This window comes from Dermochelys coriacea, chromosome 7 (genome assembly GCF_009764565.3).
Source record: "Dermochelys coriacea isolate rDerCor1 chromosome 7, rDerCor1.pri.v4, whole genome shotgun sequence".
In the NCBI taxonomy this organism is placed as follows: domain Eukaryota; kingdom Metazoa; phylum Chordata; order Testudines; family Dermochelyidae; genus Dermochelys; species Dermochelys coriacea.
In genome coordinates this window covers 82,399,378-82,424,355 of record NC_050074.1, presented here as the reverse complement: position 1 = coordinate 82,424,355, position 24,978 = coordinate 82,399,378, and the positions used below count along the sequence as shown (strand labels likewise).

Below are 24,978 nucleotides of genomic sequence, written 5' to 3'. Positions count from 1 at the left end.
TTTAGTGTTTTAATGCAAGTCAGTCATTCACAGCTGCTGTGCAGACATACCCAAAGAGACAGGTTCTTAGTGTGACAGTCAGTCCTGACACATATAGGCAGAAAGGGATTTCATTCAAAAGTGTGAATTGGTGGCTTATATTTTTAAAGCTAAACATTTCAAACATGTCCATCAGGAATGGAAGTCAGTAGAAGAAAACAGCAAGATCTTCTTTTAAAATTAACTTTATGTCACTTCAGCAAGTAGATTTTGTCGCCATCCTCACTTACAAAAAAGTGACTGGTTTAACAAGTAACAAAAACAAAAGGGAAAGTTCAATAGATTTTAATTTCAACAAAGCAGACATTATGTAGTCCCATAGCTACATCAACTGAATTAGTTACTAAAATGCTCTGTGAAAACTTCGTTTCTGACCTCCGTTTTTGAATCTGTTATTTTTGTTAAAGCCACCGCCTCCTTGCCTCCCGTTCCTGAAGTTAGAGAAACCTCGGCTTGCTTCACGCGGAGTTTCTTCTAGCTCAGGTAACTCAGTTGCTACGGACAGTTGCCAGCGTCTTGAATCTTGCCATTGCTCCTGATCAAATAAGTTTAATGCATTTAAAGAAATCATGAAAATGTAAGAACTGAAACTGCATGCCTGCATATTCATAGAAGTTATTTCAAAACCAACCTAATCCTCACCAAACTAGTTCATCAGATCCATCTTATGGACAAGGGTCAACATTAGGCTTTAAAACCCTTACAATTGACAGTCATGGGACAAAGGAGAGAATAACCCCAGGGTAAGTTGGTTACTATTAATGCCCTCAATTAGCGGGACTGGCAATAGCCAAAAGGCCAAGACACTATGTAAAAAACAATGCAAGATTTTGTAAAGAGGAGGAAGGCAATGGACAGACAAGCAAAAAGTCAGAAGCAACAAAATATGTTTAGTTAATGAGAACAGCAGGAAAGAGTATATTTTGTAATGAATGTGCAACCCTCTTCATGCACAAAAGTTTCAGACTCTGCAAAAAACTGCAAGCCTTATACTACCATAGTATAACCATATAACTAGCAGCTACAGTATTTGGTTTAAATGTCCTCAAAAGGATTCTAAAGGCCCTCCAGCAATAAGAACATACCTGAATATGACTTTGCTCAGCTGTAGGGACATCGAAGCACACACCCTAAACACAACAGAGATAATATTAATTTACTCTCCAAGCTAGTATCCAAAGAGAGAGACATTGGAATACTAACTTCCGACAACAGACTACAACTATAACAGAGTGCCTGCTCTATTTTGAGAGTGCCTTTTTATATTCTAAAATTTTTATTTCCAACAGATTTGCCAAGAAATGTGGAATCAAATGCTTGGTACTGACAGCAGTCCCACTTCCCTAAAGTAACGTATCTGTTCAAAGGTAGGACATGAACTTCCTGCAATGCAACTTCTTTGTCAATGCTCTTTGCAAAGGAGTCAAGTGACTCAAGTGAGCCAAGTCTCTGAACTGCTGATTTCAAAGTATGTAGAGACCAGTGTGGGCAATGAGAAGAACAACGTGTCTATTTTATTGATGAAAGAGAAGCAATTTCAACCCATTAGTGTAATATGATGGGTTCCTATCTGAAGTAAATTTCCTAACTTCTCTGTCATTAGATTATAATAGAGGCAAAATGTAGAAAAATCCACCCTCCTCTCATAGACACAACTTTGATGCAGTCATGGTAGAAGCCAAAACCTGCATTAAAAGGAGAAGATGCCCTTAAATTCCCAAAATAAACCAAGCATACAAAAACAATTGGATAAACCATCTCACCATCTTTCCCTTGAGAAAACGCATTCTGGTAATTTTATTGTCTATTTCATCACCAAGCTGTTCTTTTAGTCCTCGCCAGGCATAGCCAATGCTGTGCATCTCTACCGAACATTGTAACATCATTGTCACATAGCCCTTTAAAAACAAACACGTAGTGAAATGCGTTTACAATGAAGGAGTAAACCAGATTGTGGCAGATAGTGTCCAATCTGTCAAATATGAATTCCGATATAAATCTTTGTGGCTACTGTAATATTTAAGGCTCTACTGTACTGCTAACAAGTAGGCTGTCTGGAATAAAGGCATCCCCCATTTGCATGCTAATGAAAGCCTTCAAGAGAAAATGAAGACTAGCTAGAAATACATATTGGTATCAGTCTTTAGAATGAATATATTTGTAGGAATTGAGGGAACAGTTATTAGGTGCACATCAATATCCATTTATAAAATTACAAAAGGAAGAGACATGAGAACTTAATACAGGTCAATATAAGAAAAGGAAATCCAGATGGCTATGTAATAAGATGAAATCTACTGTACTGACTTCAAAACAGTTACCATACAAAGATGAACTGGAGTTGGGTAGCCCCTGCCCACATCAAAGAAAGACAGGGCTTTTCTACAGGGTCTTCCCTCTAACAATATACTCCCAGAGACTACCTGCTGGACTCTCTTTTTCCTTGAAATATGCTGGGACTTGAAACATTTTCCAGAAAGACAGACTAAGCCCGCACCAAAAACCATCCTATTGGCTCAAGAACTTTACTAAAGTTTTCCATTATAATATCACGCTTTTCCGTAATTAAGATCTGAGACAATTTAGGGGTCCTTTTCTTAGTGCTGGTTAAAGCAAAATATACTAACTAGTTTCAAGTTCCTCTGTTTTCTGTACTATGCTGCTATGATTTGATTTTAGTTAAGAAAACTAGAATTTGATTAAGGTCGACAACACCTGCAGCTCAGGCATCTAGTTGGGAAAGCAACCAAGGAAGCTCTGTTTGGACAGGGCTAACAACCTGAGAGTATCTCGTTAAAGGAGAATGGAGGCAGCAATCTCTATAACTAAACAGTGCCAGAAAGTGATGGTGAGGGCCAGTTTCAGACACAGGGAGCTGAAGAGCATCAGGCCTTGTTATACTTATTCAGTAAATCTGTAACACTGCTTACCATTCAATACACAATCTCTTTCTAAAATGGACAGAATATTTACCCCTCTCAGAGGTATTAGGAAGATTAGTTCATACAGTGCTTTCCACACAGTAGTGACATGCAACATTATTATTTACCGCATCTGAGTTGAGCAAGGAACGCTGTTCAATGGAAGTAGCCCCAGAAATATGGGCTAATGCTGCAGCCAGAGCTTCCACTGCCCCCTTTTCCTCTATCAGCCGCTGAGCTGATTGTTTGAAATAGTCGATGGCAGAAGGAGGAACGGAATCCAAAAACCTACGTATTTACAGCAAAGATTTGATAGGTCAATATACAGAAAGCCAACATTACAAAATTCAATTGCGTGTGAGAAATTGTATTAACCTTTGCATTAGTCTTAACAAGTTAAGGCCAAGAATTTCAGAAGTGACTGTTATTGTTGGTGCTTCAATTTTTGTGCACCGGTCTTGGGTACTGCCAAAGGGGCCTGATATTCTGGAAGTGGCAAGTCCCCATCTTCTGATAATCCAGCCTCTTTAAGGCATCTCCCAGTTTGGCACCCAAACAGTCACTTGGAAAATCTTGAGCTAACCACCCAAGAGAAGGCTGTAACATATGCAGAGAGTGCCCTTTGCCCCAAGAATATTCTGTATCACCAGTGAAGCCGATTCCCAATTTATGCTCCACACAGAAGGTCCTGTAGTGATCATCCTTTCATCAAGAGCAATAAACAGATCTCCGTTTAGCATCTATCAATGCGCTTTTGTAGCACACCATAGTGTCACTGATGAGCTGAGCAAAACACTTCCTACTCTCAGAGCAGGCTGCATCAACACACTGACACAGGGAGCAAAGCTGGGGGAGGCAAAGTGGGGGGGTTAAACCTGCCACCTCCAACACGGCAGCGCATACCAATAGCTCACTAGACAAATGGTTCTCAACCTCTTCCATGCTGGAACTCCCAGTCCCATTTAGCAACATGAGAAGAGCAGGGTGGTCACAACCCCAGATCAAGCTCCTTAAGTTATATTATTAAACCTCTGCCAATCTCAGATTGAACAAATATTTCTAAACCATACTAGACTGGCAAAGTTTATTCTTGATATACAGCAAATACAAACTATTAGATTATATTTCTAAGAATTTCCTTGAATACAAAATGTTATACCTATTCATCTTAATTAAGAGTCATAGATATTACATTTAGAAAGGGCCTATTTGGCTGGCTAGTCGATCCTACCGCTGCAGTTACTGATGGATACAGGAGAGCCTACATAGGTGCAATGATCATTGACTTCAGTGGCTGTTGTAGATGCACAACTGAAGGCTGATTTGGGTCCAAACTTACAAGTATCAGATATGTATGTTCAAGTAAGTCAGATTTCACACGGACTAGTAAACCACCTCTCTCTTTTATGAAAATGACGAACGGAAAGCATCAACACATCACTCACAATATGAAGGGGAAAAAGCTTTCAAGACAGTGAAGCAGGGGCATGAATGGGGGGGGGGTGGATGCAGGGGGGACACCAAGCTTAGGCATGGACCCCACCAATCATTATCTGTCTTTGGAAAACTCCTCTGGCCCCAGGGGAAGAGAAAGTTCCTCCGGCCCCCAGGGCTGTCGGGAACTGACAGCTCCTCTGGCCCCGGGGCAGGGGCACCATTTAGGGAGGGTATCTTTCCCCCCACACCCCCGTTTCGTACCATATGTCTGCTCGCAGTGCACACCCAGGCAGAGCTCTCAGCTGCAGCCCTGGGCAGCCAGATTCCCTCCTCCAGGAGCCTGTGTTCTCCAGAGCTCATCCCCCCATCCTCTTCTCTGCCTCCCCCAATCAGCAGCTGAGATGATATGGTGCGACAATCCTCCTAATCAATAGTAGCGGGTCAGTGAGCAGAATTTCTGGGGTTGGGTCAGGCAAGGAACGAGCCAGTTGAGGGGGGAGCACAGGCTATCCCGTGGTGGGGGTGGGTAGGAGAGGGGAGCACAGGGTCCCCAGAGCAACAGCAAGCGTCTCCGGTCCTGGCAGGAGCACAGGACGTGTCCCCGCAAAAGGGGTCAAATTTTTATTCCTGTGCAAGTCCCTGCAGGGAAGCATGAGGAAAATGCCACCTGGAAGCGATTTCCACCAACTAGGCATTAGATGTGTACAAAGCTAGGACTCACGCTGAACAGAGTGAAAACAGCAACACTAATAATGAATCTGATATAGAATGCAGGGTGTGAGTTGCAACAAATACATTAACTAAAAGGGTATTCTAGTTATACTAAATATAGTAACAATTCTTAAAAATCAATAGCAACTGCTAGGAATAAGTCAGTTTCCCTATATGTAAGCAATTTTTTATTCTATTACTTGTAGTTAAGTTTGGTAGGTTATAATTTAAAGGTACTTTTAATCACGTATATTTTTAAACAGGACATTTTGCTGTGTGAGGGTTTGAAATACACAGGGGCATACTGCTAATATCTTACTAAAATCAGCCAGCGTGCACATGTAAGGCAACTGATTTTATGAGAGACAGAGATGTATGACTGTATATGTAATAGGATTGAGTCCTACATCTCCATATTGGCATCAATATTTTTCTTCTACAAGTTCAAGACATCTCATAACTGTGGACAGATAATGAACATACCTGATAGCATCTTTACTAGAAGCTTTAATTATATCTGTGGCTGTAGGCACACCTACACGCTTAAATGTAATGCCCTGAAATTGAGAAAAGAAAATGAATTACAGCTCAAGGTCTTTTCCCTACAGTACGCAACAGAACCAAACTCTCATCAAGTCCTGTTTCCAAGGCCACCATTCCCTTACTAGTCCTAAGCAGGAAATCCTTTGTTCAATCTTTATTTAACCATGACAATTTAAAAACTATAAAAAGCCTCTCTTGTATAAAATAGAACACATTAAAATTATTCCTATCTTTGTTAATGTGTGGGTACCTGTGTCTTGATCACATATTTGAATCAAAGACATTAGAAATGGAAAAGACTCATTAGATCAGAGTCCAACCCCACAACACAAGATGTATCAGATTTAGACATAACAATGATCTTAGCCAAAAGCCAGTATAATAGTTTGTGCAATGTCAATGGATTGACACTGAAAACAATTTAATCATACAGTGCAAGAGTATTTAATCCTCAAAGGAAACTGAAAGCATGATGGACAGAATTAGGCCAGAAAACTGAGACAATACTTGGTTCAAGGCTCTGCTTTTACTATATAATTTTTACCTCTTTCCATTAAACACTCCTGAATTAAGTAAAGTTCTTAGATGAATGTTTAATACATGCCAAAAAGGAAGAACCTAGGGTTCAAAATTCTCTGTTTAGTTTTCAGCAGGTAACGACACCCTGAAACAGAACAGGAAATGCAAAAAATGGGATTTCTATCTCTAGTCTTTGTAGGGATTACACAACTCTAAATGCAAGTCTCGGCAAATAAGTGAAATAGGAGAGGATTTTCAAGTATTTCATTTTAATTTGTAAATTGAAAAGCCTGCACATTATTGATTCAGTATTTTTATAGTACACAGAAAGAACACGTAATTGTTCCACAATCTATCAGACACCAACTGCTAGTTTTAAAAGTATGTACACAAAGTTTCACATGAACAAGCCTTGGCAAAGTTATATTTGAAGAATAGGAAAACCTGCAGAAGACAACACAGCACAGTACGTAAAAACTTTTCAAAGACGAGTATTACCATTTTAGGCCCTGCCTATTGCTGCGTTGGAACTGTGCAGCCTTACACAGCACTTGACTGTGAGGTTCCCCAAGAATATATGCGCACACTGAATTTTTAGATGTTCAATGACTGATTAAACAAAACAAACCGCAAAGAAAGCTAGACAGTTACCGCTTTTTGTTCTACGTGTCTTAATTGATCTTCTTCCTTTCGCTGATAAAAACAGATACAAATTCCAGTCCGTCCAGCTCTTCCTGTGCGCCCCGACCGATGGATATATGAATCCACATCCTTTAAAAATAAAAAATTAACATGAACACATTTAAGTTTTTTAAAATTAAAAGGCCTAGAAAGTTTCACAAAACATCTAGAAATTTTAAAAGCATTAGATTTTTTTTTTTTATAAAACCCAGAGCTCCCTTATTCCTGCTGTATAAAGAGATTTTTGTAGGAGGGTTAATGATAACAGGTTTAACTATCCAAAAAGATAGTAAACATTAAAAAGAAAAAGCAAGGTTCAATTAAAGAGGGAAGTGTCTAGCCAAAAAAGAAACAACAAAACCCAAAACAACTAATCTTGCAAAATCGGAAAACAAATCTGATTCACCCAATGCAGCAGTCTGTGTGAAATAAAAGGTTTTCAAGAGGAATGCTATACTGTGCTCTCGGAAGTCTGTTTGGAAATGAAGTGACCCTCCTGACCTTGGAGGGAAAGAGTAACACCAGATTCAGGTAAAAGACTGGAAGTATCAAACTTAAATGACTAAAGGCTTCATACAATCTGAAATTTCACTGGAAAAATAGATGGAATTCAAAATAGATTTAGAAATATTGAAAAAGGGCTTCAAAAGATAAAATAAAAAAAAAAAAAAAGAGGCCCAATACCTACATTTAGCTTAATCAAAAAATAAATGCTCAACAGGAAAATTTTACACCTGCAGTTAAAGAAAAAAAAAAAAAAAACTCACTGCAGCACTAACATCTTAAATTCATACCACCAGTAAATCAACATTTTTTTAAAAATTTGAAGCAGATAAAGTAATCATCTGCCGTTGCTGTTTTGTCGTATAAAAAAATGGCTAACTCATTTTTTATTAAAAAAAAAAAAAAAAAAAAAAAGCATACCCGTTTCTTACCTTTGGGGGTGAACTCTGTATGACCAGGTCAACTTCAGGGATATCTAAACCACGGGCAGCTACATTGGTTGCAACCAGAACTTCAAATGTTCCATTTCTGAAACCCTTTAATGTGATCTCTCTCTGTTTCTGTGGAATGTCACCATGCAATGACTGGGCATCCTGTCAAAAGAACAGATCATTAAGACTTCATCCAACAGAGGTATCTAGGCAGCAGCAACCCACTGACGATGGTGGCACAATTTGCTGATCCTTACAACCCCAAACACTGTTCACAGCCGTAGATAGCACCAACCATGGTGCTACATGCTTTACAGGCTGATATGAAGACAAGAGACCTGATCCTGATTTCACTTTCACTGGTGTAACTCAGGAATAACTCAGCTGAAGATACAAAAACTTAAAATATAAAAATAGTATGAGATGAAAATCAAGACCAAGGTCCCTGCCCTGAAGAGCTCCCCACAGGAAAGAGAGAATAAGGCACAAAGTTTTCAGCGACATGGCCAAGCCCAACTGACATATCTGAACTACCTCTGGTATTTGCAAGAAAAGAGGTGGTGCCTAAATTTGTCTAATGGGGAAGAGATCAGGATCCAGAAGTGCGAATTCTCAATACAATATGGAAAAGCAGAATTTATTAAATACAACACCGAACTTCACACTCTACTAGCCTCAAAGGGTTAATATTAGCATAAAAATCAAGTGTTTGTGTGTGTCACTCTAAAACCTCGTTAAAGTTATTAGCATATTTAGCTGGTTTACTGTTAATGAACTACACAGAATCTCTACATGCACAAGTATGACAGAAAAAAGCAAGAACTAAGCATGTCTAGCCTGTACAGTAAACCCCATTTAACTAAATACTAAATATATCTGCACTTCCCCATTCCCTCTTTTCCTTGATTTTAACATTCAACATCAAAACAATATTTGCTCTGTAAGAATCCAGGATTATTATTCATTATGGGTAAAATTCAACTATATGCAGAAGGCCTGCTCAATATACTCTACAAAGCCTGAATTAATGGCTCAAAAGGCTTTTTTTAGAGAGTGAGTAGGCCTTTCAGTCCTAGGGTAAATGCTATACTGTGTTTATAGGACATCCTGTATCCCAAATACCCATTATTCAGATGATGCATGGTTGTAAAAACCAGGAATCCAAACAGCATGTTAATATAAGCTGTGATGTCTATTCCATTATTATTTCTTATTATATAGTGTCAGCAATGTGTTTTGCACCATACAGTAGACACAAAATAAAGTTCCTGTCTCCAAGGATCTTGCAGCCAAAAAGAAGTTATCATTGTTATGGTCAAGGAGAAACTTGCAGCTTTCTGAAATGTCAAAAAAAAACGGCCTTGTTGACAAAACATGAAGCCTACAACCATAAAATTCTATTTGTATGGCTGAGCTAGCATCTTCATTTCAGGAATTTCTAGCCTTGATGTTTACAACCATGACTACCTTTTCAGACATCAATACCTGTTTAATAGAAGCATTCAGGGCCAGTTCATTTGCATCCCTTTTAGTCTCACAAAATATGATGGTCCGTCCATGACTGCCACTGTAAACTTGAATGACATCCCCAATAACTGCTGCTCTCTGAGACCAGTGACACTCTATAGCCAAATGCTGTTAGGGAAAGAAAATATGCCAGTGTTATATCTGCTGTCATACAGCAGGATATCAGCTAAACTTCTTTACACAAAGACAACATTTTGATTAAAAAAATCCTCTAAAATATTTAGGATTTTATTTAAAATAAATAAAAAAAACAAGAAAACAAAAATTTTGTTTTCCCACATAAAATTATTTACAAAAAGCTTTATGTTAATTTTAATCACTGCCAAAAGAAAATTAAGCTTTAGTTACTGTAATATCATACCTTTTGAAGATCAGAACCATAACCCATATTATCCATACTATGTATCCCTAGCACCTATACTACTCAGTAACAAAACTACTTACCTCTACGGTCATAGCCGTCTTTTGATTCTTCTTTCCAATAAGGTCAAACTGTTCATATCTGGATTTCATGTATTTTTTAGCCACATCATACACCCAGTGTGGACAAGTTGCAGAAAACAGCAGTGTTTGGGGGTTGTCTTCAGAATCTTTGAAACAACACATCACTATCAATAATCCAAGTAATATTACAACTGATTATTACAATATTATTACAATATTACAAGAACTGATGTTTCATTATAGATTTCATGTTATAAGAACTAGTTATAAAGCAATAAGCATAAATTTCAAAATTTTGAGAAGGCTAATAAATTTATATAGAAGATGGAGAAGTATGTAATTTTAATATTGATCAGCTACAATAACCGAAGTATAATGATTAAAAGTGGAAAAAAATTGATTAAGTATCAACGGGACCAAAACTGCTCCCCATTTAAGCCAATAGCAAAATTCCCAATGATTTGAATCAGAGCAAGACAGAAGGAGGAACTCCACTGATGGTTTACTATTATTTTCAGCATGACGCTCAGCACATTCACTCTATTATCATGCAACAGACTTGATGTCCTATTCCAAATAAGACAGTTTAACATTCAGTAGCTGTCACTGCAAAATGCACAGCCTATTCTTATAGATCCCTCAGGACCAACTGGACAGGAACACGCATTGGAACAGAGGTGACCTCTGGGTGACCTCTAGGCAGTCGACCCTCTATCAATGCAAATCATTTCCTACAACATATGTGTGATATGTAGCCTATCACATAAATCAGCTTCTAACGTGATAATTTTTAAAAAAGGTTCCAGAGGCGATCCTGGCAATTACAGGCCAGTAAACCTAACTTCAATACCAGGCAAATTGGTTAAAACTACAGTAAACAGAATTATCAGACACAGGTAAACCCAAGTTGTTGGGAGAAGAGTCAACGTGCCTTTTGTAAAGAGAAATCATGCCTCACCAATCTATTAGAATTCTTTGAGGGAGGTCAACAAACATGTGGACAAGGGTGAGCCAATCAATATAGTGCACTTGGACTTTCAGAAAGTCTTTGATAAGGTTTCTCACCAAAGGCTCTTATGCAAAGTAAGCAGTCATGGGATAAGAGGGAAGGGATCATTAACTGCTTAAAAGATGGGAAACAAAGGGTAGGAATAAATGATCAGTTTTCAGAATAGAGAGAGGTAAATAGTGGTGTCCCCCACAGATCTGTAGCAGGACCAGTGCTGTTCAACCTAGTCAAATGATCTGGAGATGGGGTAAACAGTGAGGTGGAAAAATGTGCAGACAATATAAAATTACTCAAGATAGTTAAATCCAAAACAGACTGTGAAGAGTTACAAAGGGGTTTCACAAAACTGAGTGACAGGGCAACAAAATGGCAGATGAAATTCAGTGATGATAAATGCAAAGTAATGCATATTGGAAAACAATCTCAACTATACATACAAAATGCTGGGGTCTAAATTAGCTGTTACCACTCAAGAAAGATCTTGGAGTCACTGTGGATAGTTCTCTGAAAACATCTGCTGAATATCCAGCAGCAGTCAAAAAAATTAAAAAATGTTGAAAACCATTAGTACAGGCATAGATAACAAGTTAGAAAATATCATGATGCACTATATCAATCCATGGTATACTCACACCTCAAATACTGCATGCAATTCTGGTAGCTCCATTTAAAAAAAAATATACATTAGAAGTGGAACACGTACAGCGAAGTGCAATAAAAACAAGTCCGGGTATGGAACAGTTTCCACATGAGGTGGGATTAAAAAGACTGGGACTGTTCAGCCTGAAAAAGAAACGACTAAGGGAGGATACGATGGAGGTCTATAAAATCATGAAGGGTGTGGAAAAAGCGAATCAGGAAGTGTTATTTACCCCTTCACATAACACAAGAACCAGGGGTCACTCGAAATTAATAGGGAGCAGGTTCAAAACAAACAAAAGGAAGTACTTCTTCACACAACACATAGTCAACCTTTGGAACTTGTTGGCAGAAGATACTGTGAAGGCCAAAAGTATAACTGGGCTCAAAAAAGAACTAGATAAGTTCATGGGTCCATCAACGGCTATTAGTCAAGCTGGTTATGGATGCAACCCTGTGCTTAGAGTATTCCTAGCCTCTGACTGCCAGAAGCTGGAAATGGATGATAGGGGATGGATCTCCCAATAATGGCCTATTTTAAACATGCCCTCTGAACCACCTCACACTGGTCACTGTCGGAAGACAGGGTACTGGGCTAGATGGACCTTTGGTTTGATTCAGTGTGGCCACCCGTATGTTCTTATATTTCCTAGTGCTTTGACCATGTTAGTTTCAAATGTTTCAATTGATGAGGCTTCCACCATTTCCTTCAAAAAAGTATTCCAATACATACATATACACACACACACACACCAGAAAAATTTACTTTGCAGACAATGCAATACTCATATAAATTCAGTATTTACCTTTTTTGTAAGCAAATGCTAGAATTTCCTCCACTTGTTCAGCAAAGCCCATGTCCAACATTTGATCAACTTCATCCAAAACAACATGCTTCACATTGGAAAGGTCCAGCTTGCCATTCTGAAGGTGGTCTTTAATTCGTCCTGGAGTCCCAACTAAGATGTCAATGCCGTTTTTAATATGTTCAACTGGAAGAAAGGGCAGCAAAACAGCACATGTGTAAGAATGCTTAAAGATCACAAAATTTCTAGGGCTGGCAAACTACTATCAATTTACAGTAATACTTCTCATTTAAAGACTAGGTAGTTAATGCCCTAAATCTTTCACTTTTGGAGATAGGATTAAATCAGTTTAGGTCACAAATAAAAGGAATCTGGCAGTGGCCTGTGGCTTTCTATAAGGACTGCTATCCTAAAACCAAAACTGATAACTTAACGAGAATGCCTTCTGCCAAAATCTTCATTTTCATTCAATTCACATTTAACACCATCAGGACTTCATCATAATTTAGTGTCTCTCTACTCCCAACTGAGTTCCCACTTTTTTTTTTTTTTCAAATAAAAACGTGACAATCTAGCCAATCATTTCTTCTGCAGTTCTTGCTGTCACTCTACAGTGCTGACGTCAAGTGACAAGTTCAAGGCTGAGCTCCTTAACATGCTCTCCAATCACATTTGAGGTATCTGAGCCACAAACTACTGAAGCTGAAAGCAACATTACAAGATGGCAGGCACAAATGAACAGACAAGAAATGGTTTGATTTGTTCAGTTTCACTACCCTCTAAACTGGAACACCATCACTTGGGGTTTAAAATGAGCACTCTGCTTTCCTCAGACAGTCATCTGGCCCCAGCGTTCATCCACTCAGGAACAAGATTATTTCTTTATAAATGTAAAGCAAATGTTATAACTTTTGAAGAAAATAAATTATACATTTGGATAGAGATCCCCTGGGATTCTTTTGGTAGAGATGGACCCAACTTGAACTGCCTTTTCTTTTTTAAACAATTTCAGTTTTTTACTGAAGTGAAATCTTAAGGAAAATAGCCAGTTTTTTATTCCCTGAATGATTCTCATGAAACAACAGCAGATATCAAAGCGACTTCTAAACATGTACTTACATTGTCCATTATATGGAGTTCCTCCATAAAAACAAGCCACTGTGAGTTTCTTTGTGATATCCTTAAAGTCCCTGGCTACCTGGATTGCCAGCTCTCTCGTTGGAGCAAGAACTAGCACCTGGACAGAATGATAAAACCATCAGAAATGCAGCCACTTGGTGATTGGTACCAAATTCCCCACCCTATCAGGTAAACTGTGCTGCAAAGTTGATCTGATGCTGCCCCCTGGAATTTTTTCCTGTTTGTAATCAGCTGTGGTTTTATGCCACATTCAGCATGATGGTCTCCAAGCTCTTCCTCATCATTCAGATCACACTCTCAGCCAGAAGGAGATTGGTACATCATGGCTTTCATAAACAGTACGAACAAGCAGAACCGGCATAGCTTTCTCCAAGCTAGCATTGGTGTTGACTTGGGAGCCACAATGAACTATCCAGCGCTATGGACCTCAAAGAAAGCTTGGGCCAAAGTTAGCAGAACCCAGATTTATGCACTACTAAAAGCTGGTCTGATCCCTTCCACTAACCTTGGTCACAGAACTAATCAAAGGAGAGCCACCTGCAATTGTATGGGTCACATGTCTCACAGAATGGGTTAGATAAAGTGCCTCACACTTATGTGAACCTTTACTTTTAAATTTACTATTCATTTATTTGCCCATGTTATTAGTTGAATTTTCTTAGTTATCCAGTGTTAATTCTTGCTGTTATAGTTATTTTTCTATGTCCATTTTGTTGCTATCACATTTCAAGGACACATAGATTAGCATAACCAGATTTTAAGCACCAAGAAAACGATTAATAAAAACGGTTACTCTGGTATCATTGCTAAATGACCGTGTAGAGAAAATATAATTAGAGAGATCTCTTTAGGACAGAGGTGGCAAACTACAGCCCGCGGGATCATCCTGCCCAGCCCTTGAGCTCCCGGTCAGGGAGGCTAGCCCCTGGACCCTCCCCTACTGTTCCCCTTCCACCGCAGCGTCAGCTCGCTGTGCCGCCAGCACTGTGGCCCGCTGCTCCTGCCAAGGAGTGCAGCAGTGTGGCTGTGAGCTCCTGCAGCTCTGAGCAGCATGGTAAGGGGGCAGGGAGGTTGGATAAGGGGCAGGAGGTTCCAGGGGCAGTCAGGGGACAGTTGGAAGGGGTGGGGAGCAGCGGGGGTTAGATAGGGGGTGCAGTCCCAGGGGGTGGTTAGAGGTGAGAGGGTCCCGGGAGGGGGCAGTCAGGGGACAAGGTGCAGGGAGTGGTGGATGGGTTGGAGGTTCTGAGGGGGGCAGTCAGGGGGCGGGGCCAGGCTGTTTGGGGAGGCACAGTCTTCCCTACCCGGCCCTCTAAACAGTTTTGCAACCTTGATGTGGCCCTCGGGCCAAAATATTTGCCCACCCCTGCTCTAGGATTTCCAGATTCTTCAGAAGTATGGTGCAGACCACTCTTTTTGCCACACTTTCCTCCCCACCATTAAGGAGGATGAATTAAGGCAGACTAAATGTTTAGCAATAGTTACACCATAATTATGCCTTGAATTATATAATACACCTAAAGAAGCCTTTTAAAAACGTACCTTTCATTGATATTTCTGGCATAACAGCAGTGTCTCTGTAATATACTTCGCACTTATTTAGCTATTTAGGAGTCTGAAATGCTTTAACACACTAGTAATTAATTCTCAAACATCTCTTAAAGACAGGTAAGTGTCTGACTCATAATACAGATCAAGAAATTGAGGCGAAGAAATCAAGTGACTTGCCCAAGGCTACACAATAAGTTATCAACAGAAATGGGAATTTCTGACTCCCAATCCTGTATTCATTTGTCTAGATCAGGTTGCCTCATTGTTCCCGAGTGGCAACCAGATTTAATAGCTGAGAACAGTACAATTAAGATAGTCCAAAAAGAGCTGTACACAATAAGATCTCTCTAAATCTATAAATTTTCTAAAATTACGATGATGACCAATGTGCGGTTCAGTATTAAAGGACAAAAAGGTGCATAAACCAAAATTTTGGGATAACAAGAGAGCTGCTATTTAATTTATTTTAAATGAAACACTGAAGTTGGAAGCACTCTAGTTAGCGATCACTCTCCCCACCTCCCAAATGAATTACAATTGTTAGTCCGTAAGAGTTAAAAGATAATATCAACCAGTGAATAATATTCTTACAAATCTTTCAGACAATATTATATAATGTGTACTCTAAAGGCATGGCAGAAGGATGGAAGAGATGTGTTTTTATTCCACAAACCACAACAAAGCTGGTTGGATTAACTATAAACAGACCAACCTTGACAATACCCCTTTATAGTGCATTACCAGTTAAATCACCTGCTTAAATAGAAGCATAAAGAACATTTATGCCAGGACTTGAAATCATAACTTAAACTGTCCCAATGTGGAGGGAAAAAGCAAGCATCATCCTGTAGTTTATATACAGAGGCAAGAATAATTTGGGATAACACCAGTTTGCCAGTCTGCTTCATTTTTATGAGTAGGAGAGGTATCAAACCATACAAGAAACCTGCTCACTAGGCAGCTAAGAGCAGAATATTTGTATATGCTCATATGAATACAGCCCAGATATGCCCTCCCTCTTTTCAGCCTATTACACAATGAATGCGACATAATCACAAAGAATCATAAAGCTGTGTATTTTGTCATCATTAGAATACCATGAAGAAGTGTCATTTTGTAAACCCTATTCTGAAGAACGTTTTCCAGGATCAGAAGGAGCATTTAAAAAAGGGAGTAAGTGGGAAGAAAGAAGGGGATATTTTTAATAAGAACCAAAAACAATTATAAAAATCACTTTCAAATATTGCCATAATTTAAGCCATCAGTGAGTCCTTAAGTGGCTAAATTACCTTTGGCGTGCGGCCTCTCTTCCTCTCCAGTGTGTCTCCCTGAAGTTTTTCAATCAAAGGAACAGCAAAAGAAAACGTTTTCCCAGTTCCAGTTCGAGCCTGAGCTATCACATCTTTGCCATCATATATGGGCTGGAAGGTCTTCACTTGCACAGAAAACAGGTACTTTACTCCTCGACCTACAAGACAGTTCAATATACCTTTATTAAAAGGTGCTGTGAATCCACAATAAGCTGAGATAGACATCTGAAAGCCCTTTTGTATGATAATGAAAAGCAAACCAAATTCATGAGACAGATCATGGCAAGTCCTGCATCTGACAGTGGGTGCAAATAGTAAATACACATTTGTTTTCATTTCTACTATACTTGGCAAAACATTTATTAATCTTTTTCTGGGAGCAAGATTTGATATCTGGGGTAAACAACCATTTTTTGCTACGTCTGGTACAGAACAGCAACATGCAACTGACTTTGATATCAGTCAAGGTTGTGGGACTTTTTTTGCTTTTAAACACAGAAGCACATTAAAACTTGCAGAAGTTTGAAAGATGCTGTACAAAGAGGAAAACATTAGGGTGGGTAAAAACTGACCAGTGGTACATACAAATTATTAATGGTGTGACTTCAGAACAAGGAAAGTTTAAAATGGATTCCTGTGTGTTGCTTTAAACTCTACCAATACTCAACGATCAGAATAATTTGAACTCCATAGTGATTAAATTCACAGAATATACTAATCTAAGATAGCAGAACACCAGAGAGAAGAGATCAAAATTGCCAAATGATCTAAAAGTTGAGACAGATGACCAGTTATAAATTAGATTTACTAAAGATAATTTAAAGTACTACCCCTTGAAGAAATAATATGCACATATATAAAATGGGATAGTTTTTCAGAAAATAGTATGCAGAAACAGATATGGAAGTTACAATAGACAAATAAGTGACAACCTCACAACATAATGCTAATCAGAGGAGAAAAAAAAAAGTAAGGCTGTCAATTAACTCAAAAAAATTAACCGCACTGTTAAACAATAGAATACCAATTGAAATGTATTAAATATTTGTTGATGTTTTTCTACATTTTCAAATACATTGATTTCTATTACAAGACAGAATACAAAGTGCTCACTTATTTTTATTACAAATATTTGCACTGTAAAAATGATAAAAGAAATCGTATTTTTCAATTCTCCTCATACAAGTACTATAGTGCAATCTCTTTACCATGAAAGTGTAACTTACAAACGTAGATTGTGCTTTTGTTATATAACTGCACTCAAAACCAAAATATAAAACTTTAGAGCCTACAAGTCCACTCAGTCCTACTTCTTGTTCAGCCAATCACTCAGACAAATAAGTTTGTTTACATTTACTACCTGCTTCTTATTTACAATGTCACCAAAAAGCGAGAACATGCATTCGCATGGCACTTTTGTGGCCGGCGTTGCAAGGTATTTACGTGCCAGATATGCTAAACATTCGTATGCCCCTTCATGCTTCAGCCACTATTCCAGAGGACATGCTTGCATGCTGATGATGCTCATTAAAAAAAATAATGTGTTAATGAAATTTGCGACTGAACTCCTTGGGGGAGAGTTGTATGTCTCCTGTTCTGTTTTACCTGCATTTTGTCATATATTTTGTGTTATAGTAGTTTCGGACGATGACACAGAAAATGTTGTTTGTTTTAAGAACACTTCCACAGCAGATTTGACAAAACTCAAAGAAGGTACCAATGTGAGGTATCTAAAAATAGGCACAGCACTGGACCCCAAGGTTTAAGCATCTGAAGTGCTGTTCAAAATCTGAGAGGGACGACGTGTGGAGCACATTTTCAGAAGTCTTAAAAGAGCCACATTCTGATGCGGAAACTACAGAACCCGAACCACCAAAAAAGAAAATCAACCTTCTGCTGGTGGCATCTGACTCGGATGATGAAAATGAACATGCATCGGTCCACTCTGCTTTAGATGGTTATCGAGCAGAACCCATCATCAGCATGGATGCATGTCCTCTGGAATGGTGGTTGAAGCATGATGGGACATACGAATCTTTAGCGCATCTGGCAAATAAATAACTTGCAACATCATCTACAACAGTACCATGCGAACACCTGTTCTCGCTTTCAGGTGACACTGTAAACAAGAAGCAGGCAGTATCATCTCCTGCAAATTGTAACCAGCTTGTTTGTTTGAGTGATTGGCTGAAGTAAGATTGAGTGGACGTGCAGGCTCTAAAGTTTTACATTGATTTATTTTTAACACAGTTTTTTCTTGTAAAAATTCAACATTTGTAAGTTCAACTTTCATGATAAAGAGATTGCACTACAGTATTTGTATTTGGTGAACTGAAAAATACTATTTATTTTGCTTTTTACAGTGCAAATATTTGTAATCAAAAATATAAAGTGAACATTGTACACTTTGTATTCTGTGTTATAACTGAAATCAATATATTTGAAAATGTAAAAAAAAATCCCAAAATATTTAAATAAACATATTATTGTTTAGCAACGCAATTAATTTTTTTAATTGCACAATTAATCTTTTTCATCGCTTGAAAGCCCTAAAAAAAAAAAAAGTAACGGTCTTCCCACAGTTTATATCTACAAGCAACGGTATCACAGTGAAAATAATTCTGCCTTGATGAGACTGCACTTGAAATCATGTAAATGTGAAACCCTCATTAATGGGAGCAAAGGTGCCTACTGGTTACAGTGGGGTGCGAGAGTCAGGCCTTCTGGTTTCCATCCCTGCTTGTATGACTAACAGAATGGCTTTGGGCAAATTATTAAAAAAAGATACTTGTGATCTATTTGGAACCATATTTTTATTAGTAAATTTCTTCTCCACAGAAGTTACCTTTAAGAAGTTCAGCTGTTTCTTTGGAAATAGAGAAATTAGAGAGGCACCTTCTTTCTCCTCTTCTGTCAATTGCTGTTAAATTAAAATAAAGCAACAGATTAGGCACAAGGAGACAGTCAGTTTACTATACTACTGAGTTCCACAACATTTTAAACCAAAAGAAAGAAAAAAAAAAAAAAAAAAACTTCTCCAGAACAGTCTCACCCATGATCCCTGGGTATACGGGGGAAAAGGAGACCCTCAAAGTCATTTTACAACCTTGATAAATGCAGGGCAACCACCATTGGCCCTTGCACCTCAGGCTGCTATTACACTGTGTGTATATACTTGGACTATTTTGTGTTCCTTTTGCTAATTAATATTTTTTTAACTCACCCCTGGAAAACTTTAGAAAATTGTTCTGCCAAATGCAGTAGAAACAAAAACAAACACATATTCACTATTAACATATATTATCCAGTAAAGAACATTTCTGGATGATGGAACTTTCTCAGAGATTTTGCAAATAATATTTTAATTTAAATTATCCACTAAATTGACTAACTTGAAATTAGCTACCCAACTTCTGCTACCGAAATTGAAAACAAGCTACAGGTGATCTACACAATCACCCTACTGTTGACATATACTTCCCTATGTAACATGCAATAAACAGAAGAGCTGCAAGACCCAGCAATATATACAAGAGGTAAGCTCAGTGAGCAAGGTCTCTCTGAAACGTCTCAACAAGACTCTGATCAAACAGAAGAGAGCAACAGAAGGCACTCCATGCTCATTCCCATAAGTGGCATGCTCTCCTTTTGTAATATTCCTTTCTCAGCCTGATACACGATCTATATCCTGGCACGAAGGCTATGGACTTGCCTACATAGGAAAATTTACTGTCTTAATTATACCAGTGTAACTCCCCAAGTGCACACTCTTGTTCCAGAATAAGATATAACAACACTGAGTTATACCAGTATAATCATGTCAGTAAATTTACCAGTGTAAACAACCATATATATCCTTCCTTGGCAGGAGATTTACAGATCAATGGTGAGATTTCCCCCTTGCATTTTGACCCCTGTATGCAGAGCAAAGGGGTCTAAAAGCCCTGGAACCGGCGTGGGGAGAATTGTTTGCAGAGCAAGAACTGAGGAATACAGCCATAAAATGTTTTATGAGGACACTTTTGTAAACCCTGGCAAGGATTGGGGTGGGAGTATGTGGACTGTACAGCACTGCAGAGATTCTTGGCAGAGCTGCTGCCCACAGTTGGCTGGGGACAGGCTGTACCATAGGCAGCCCAAATTATATCAGGGCTGCTCCACCCACCAGACCAGACCAGAAACAAGAGAGCTTAAAGGCTGCTTAAACTTAAAGCCACTTTAGCATCCCCTCCTCCTGGATTGTGAATTCTGTGCTGCACCTCTTATATGTAGAGCACAGAATCTATTATCCTCTGCTAGGACCAGGGATGACACGCAAGATATTTCCTACCAGCGCTGAGCACTTCCACCAAGCAAGACTGGTAGATTACATTTTTAAATCAGGAAAAATTCAAGGTTTCAGTGTGTACCTTTACTGGCTCTTGGTCACTGTCATATTCTGCACTTGATGTTTCACTGGAATTACACTGAGCTTTTGAGTGGACAATGCCATTGTTCATGGATGAGGATTTCACCTTGTCCTCTGGGCTGTTTTCTTCAATCTCCTGATTTACTTTTTCTTTAACTTTTTTTCTTCTTTTGGGTTTAGGAGGCTCAAGGTCATCTTCAGATAGCTCATTTCCTCCGTTTGGGATTTCAGTTCCTTGGATTTATCGCGGCGTTTAGATTTCTTCTCCTTTTTATCCTTCAGAGAGACAACGACATCAAACAGAAAAGGACAAAAAACAAAGTATATGAAGAAAAGTAAAAATGTCTTTAGACTTTTCATCTGTGATGCCTGATCCTCTTCAGGGAGAGCAGGATTCCTTTGTCATCAGAATCTCTCCGGCAGGACCATTTTAATTAAACCACCCCATATTGCAAGAGAATTTTCAGTCACAGTTAGTATTCAGTATCAGTCCTCAAGTAATCGAAGTATTGAATATGAGGAGAACCAGATTCTTCCTAGGCTAATAGCGGATGAATTAGTGTCACATGCACCTACCTGTTTACTCACTCATGATTACCAGATGTAATTATTTGTATGACGGACGCCACTACAGGCCCCAAATGAGTTTGGAACTCTATTTTACTAGGCACTGTACAGGTACATCTTTCTTATCCTGAAGCATGTACGATCAAAACAGACACCACAGACAAAGGATGGGAGGGGAAACAGAGGCACCAGGTGATGCGATTTACCCAACCTCATGCAGCAGATTAATGGCAGCGTCAGGAACGGAACTCTTTACTGAATCCCAGTCTAATGCCCTATCCTATCCACTGGACCAAGATATTAAACCAAATCTCGAGCTTCTAGATTTAGAGATCTCCATTTCACAAAAGTCATGTGGGATGGGATGGGATGGGATTAACACGTATAAATGTGCTGTAACCGGGGTGGGATGTTTACACTGCAGCTGAAAGATGTGATTACCGCACGAGTAGACAGACTCACACTAGCAGTGCTCAAACTAACGCTCTGAAAACAGCAGCCCGGAATTGTGGCACAGGTAATGGCTTATGCTAGCTGCCCCCGTCCAAGCCCGCCCAACCCCCTGGCTCTGAGCTCAGGTGGCTGGCTAGCCCAAGCCACTGCCCATGCCACAAGGACCACACTGCTATTTATAGAGCCCTACTTAGAGCAGAGCTAGCCCAAGCCATTCTACTCACGCTGGGAATCATACCTCCCAGGACACATATACCCTAGGGCCAGACACCTTCCGGGGAGGGTGGCAGGGCGTGCTCGGTGGAGCCCCTCTGGCTAGAGAACACACACGCTCTGCATCTGACACAGCCCAGGGCTGGCACCTTTCTCGTCCCCGGGGACGCTGACAAGGGGGCAGAAACGCGCCAGACCATCGGGGTGATGGTTCAGCGGCAACCCAGAGGCGCCGGGGTCTCCGCTCACCCAGCCGGGCGGTGACCAACAGCCACGATCCGGACGCGAGGCGCCCACGTGGCGCAGCAATGGAGGCCAAGCGGCGAAGAGCCTCCGGCACAACACGGGTCTGGGCGGGGACCCCCCGGGCCCGGTCGGCTGGGATCGGGCCCCACCCCGCCGCTCGCGCCCCCACCCCGCCCGGGGGTCCCGGGTCAGGTGGCTTCTCTTCCCCGACGTTTCCGCCTCCATCTCCGGTACCTTGTGCTTCCTCCTCCGGCCCGCCCGGGCGGCCTCGCCTTCCAGGGGGGTCTCGGGCTCGCTGTCGGCTGCAAGGGGGGCGGCTGCGGGCATTTCCTCCGGCTGTTCCCCGTGGAGCTCGGGCAGGGAGGCGCCGCGCTGGTCGGCGGCCGCGGTGAAAGGAACGAGCCCCGCCCCGGGCCCGGCGCACAGGAAGTGAGGCGAGGGGATGAAGGCCGGGGCCGGGGCCCGGGCCCAGCGCCAGCCGAGGGAGAAGGGCGCTGCGCCGGGCTGGAGCAGCCGTAGCGCCGCGCGGGGGGCGAGCCGGGGGCGCGCCGCGCCGGGTCCGCGCGCGAGCGGGGAGGGTAGGGCGGGGAGCCCCGCAGCCCCTGCGCCCGGCCGGCCGGCCCCGTACAGCAGCCTGCGGCACGCGGCGCCCATCAAGCGCCCCGGAGTGGCGCGGCCTCCGCGCGCACCCGCCCCTTGGCCCAGCGCCCTCCACCGCCGCCCGCGTCACCCCTCGCGGGGCGCAGCTCGGAAGCAGCCGGCGGGGCTGCCCCCTCCCTGCGCTGTCCCCCCACCCCCGCCGGGGCAGAGCTCTGGCTTGTGAGTGCTGGGGATGCCCCCCTCCCCGCGAGCCTACACGGGTGGGGGGCATGCGACGCCCACCTGCAGTGTAGATAGTGCCTCAGGCTCTATGGCTACACGGCAGGTAGGGTTCTTGGAACTGAAGTCAGCAGACCGTGTCAGGGAACCCTGGCTTAGAGCGTCTACATTGCATTTTAACCCTAGGTTAAAACACTTTCTGACTCAGGCTTGAGCCTAGGGCTCTGGCAACCACCCTGCAGCGCACAGTCCCAAGTCAAAGTCACCTTATCCCCCGAGTGCCTGGCACTCCTCCCCCGCCTATGTCGACGCTCTAGCCCTAGGACCACGTTGTACTGTGGGAAAACTCTACTGCCCACCATGCTTGTTTTAGGAAACTTGAACTGCCCCCCTTCTCCCGCCCCCCCCTCCCCCACAAGCTGCCTAGCAGTCATTTTGGTCTGTGAACTAGCCATCGGAGCCAGCAACATGGAGGAAATGCATCCGATGAAGTGAGCTGTAGCTCACGAAAGCTTATGCTCAAATAAATTTGTTAGTCTCTAAGGTGCCACAAGTCCTCCTTTTCTTTTTGAGAATACAGACTAACACGGCTGCTACTCTGCAACATGGAGGAGGCACCTTTGGATGAACTCCTCCTACTTGCACTTTCACTTCTGTGTCAGGAAACTGGCAGAGCTTCTGTGAGGCGCTGGTGGACATTTCAGCGGCGTTTTCTGTGCCACCGAAGGTACCTGACTAATTTCCTGATGGATCTACAGGAAGAGGAGGAGGAAGAGGAGGCAGAAGAGGAAGAGTACCCTGGCATCATGGACGCTGAGTGGCAGATGTTGCTCAGTATAATTGGCATAACCGCTGATGTCCCCTGTTTAGACAGCCGCTTTTGGTGCAGGGTCACAAGCACAGACTGGTGGGACCATATTGTCATGCAGACTTGGGATGACCAGCGCTGGGTCCAGTATTTTCACATGAAGAAAGCCACATTTCTGGAGCTTTGTGAGCAGCTTACCCCCATCCTCCAGCATAAAGAGACACACATGAGGTCACCCTTGCCAGTCCAGAAGCGGGTTGCTATAACTGTGTGGAAGCTGGCTACTCCAGACTGCTACAGGTCTGTTGCCAACCAGTTTGGGATTGGAAAGTCAACTGTGGGTAAAGTGGTGGCAGAGGTAACTGAGGCAATCCGGCGTGTGGTTTACCCCGAGGTGGCGGGCATTAAAGATATTCCTAAGGTAATTGCTGGATTTGAGCGAATGGGGTTTCCTAACTGCGCCGGGGCCATTGATGGGAGTCATGTGCCCATAGCTTGCCCTCCACAAGGAGCACATGAGTACTTAAATCGCAAAGGGTACTACTCCATTGTTATGCAGGCACTAGTGGATCACAGAGGCAGATTTATGAATGTCAATGTAGGCTGTACAGGAAAAGTTCACAATGCCAGAGTTTTTCACCACTCTGGAGTCTATATCCATGGACAGGCTAGGACACTATTCCCACCCAATGACATTGACATAAATGGTGTTGCAGTCCCCAGTGTTATTCTGGGTAGCCCTGCATATCCTCTTTTGCCTTGGCTAATGAAACCATACCCTGATATCAAAGACCCTGGCAAAAAAAGGTTAATTACACTCTAAGCAGTGTAGAATGCTTGTTGAATGCGCTTTTGGCAGATTAAATCACGTTGGAGGTGTTTACAAACCCCTTTGATGTCAGTGTCATCAATGCTGTCCGCATTACTGTGGCTTGCTGTGCTCTTCACAACCTTTGTGAAGCCAGAGGTGAGCCATTTTCCCCTGAATGGACCTCTGACAGCAGGAGAACACAGGATCGATACCCTCAGCCAGAAAGTGCAGCTATCACAGCAGAAGCTGATTGCACCCGGGCAGCAAACGTAAGGGATGCTTTGTGTGCTCACATTATGGACTTATATGGCCCAATGGAAGAGAGGAAATAGCACCTGCACAAATGTGCTGGGTGGGAAAACTGGCTCATTTTTGAGGGGGATAGTCTTGATAGTCATGCTTGATCAACATGATGAAAAATAAATATGTTGGGGGGGTAGCAAA

At 41.5% G+C, this 24,978-nt stretch overlaps 2 protein-coding genes across 3 annotated transcripts; one reads left to right on the top strand and one right to left on the bottom strand.

Annotated features, from left to right (window-relative positions):
* Positions 1 to 208: 208 nt before the first annotated feature.
* Positions 209 to 22,765, bottom strand: LOC119858364 (nucleolar RNA helicase 2-like). Its single transcript, XM_038408815.1, is given in 17 exon segments — positions 209 to 574; positions 1,125 to 1,169; positions 1,803 to 1,937; positions 3,089 to 3,248; positions 5,592 to 5,665; positions 6,822 to 6,941; positions 7,787 to 7,948; positions 9,272 to 9,421; positions 9,758 to 9,903; positions 12,212 to 12,397; positions 13,331 to 13,448; positions 16,189 to 16,367; positions 19,055 to 19,099; positions 19,102 to 19,129; positions 20,619 to 20,830; positions 20,833 to 20,893; positions 22,331 to 22,765. Coding segments are annotated over 17 exon segments (2,433 nt in total). The 5' UTR covers positions 22,751 to 22,765; the 3' UTR covers positions 209 to 382.
* Positions 22,766 to 22,821: 56 nt separating this feature from the next.
* On the top strand, positions 22,822 to 24,978 carry LOC122461122 (protein ANTAGONIST OF LIKE HETEROCHROMATIN PROTEIN 1-like). 2 transcript variants are annotated; one of them, XM_043519340.1, is made up of 2 exons: positions 22,822 to 23,383; positions 23,521 to 24,978. In XM_043519340.1, exons 1-2 carry the CDS (start codon positions 23,276 to 23,278, stop codon positions 24,544 to 24,546), a joined length of 1,134 nt encoding a protein of 377 aa, XP_043375275.1. In that variant the 5' UTR covers positions 22,822 to 23,275; the 3' UTR covers positions 24,547 to 24,978. The 2 variants fall into 2 exon arrangements, with proteins under 2 accessions (XP_043375275.1, XP_043375273.1); XM_043519338.1 differs by having other exon boundaries at positions 22,822 to 23,389; positions 23,527 to 24,978.

Bases quoted from the DNA above. Each gene is read 5' to 3' on its own strand.
- LOC122461122 (XM_043519340.1), top strand. From the start codon at position 23,276: ATGCTTGTTTTAGGAAACTTGAACTGCCCCCCTTCTCCCGCCCCCCCC. The intron at 23,384-23,520 runs ATGGAGGAAATG...CTACTCTGCAAC, and splicing joins TAGCCATCGGAGCCAGCAAC to ATGGAGGAGGCACCTTTGGA.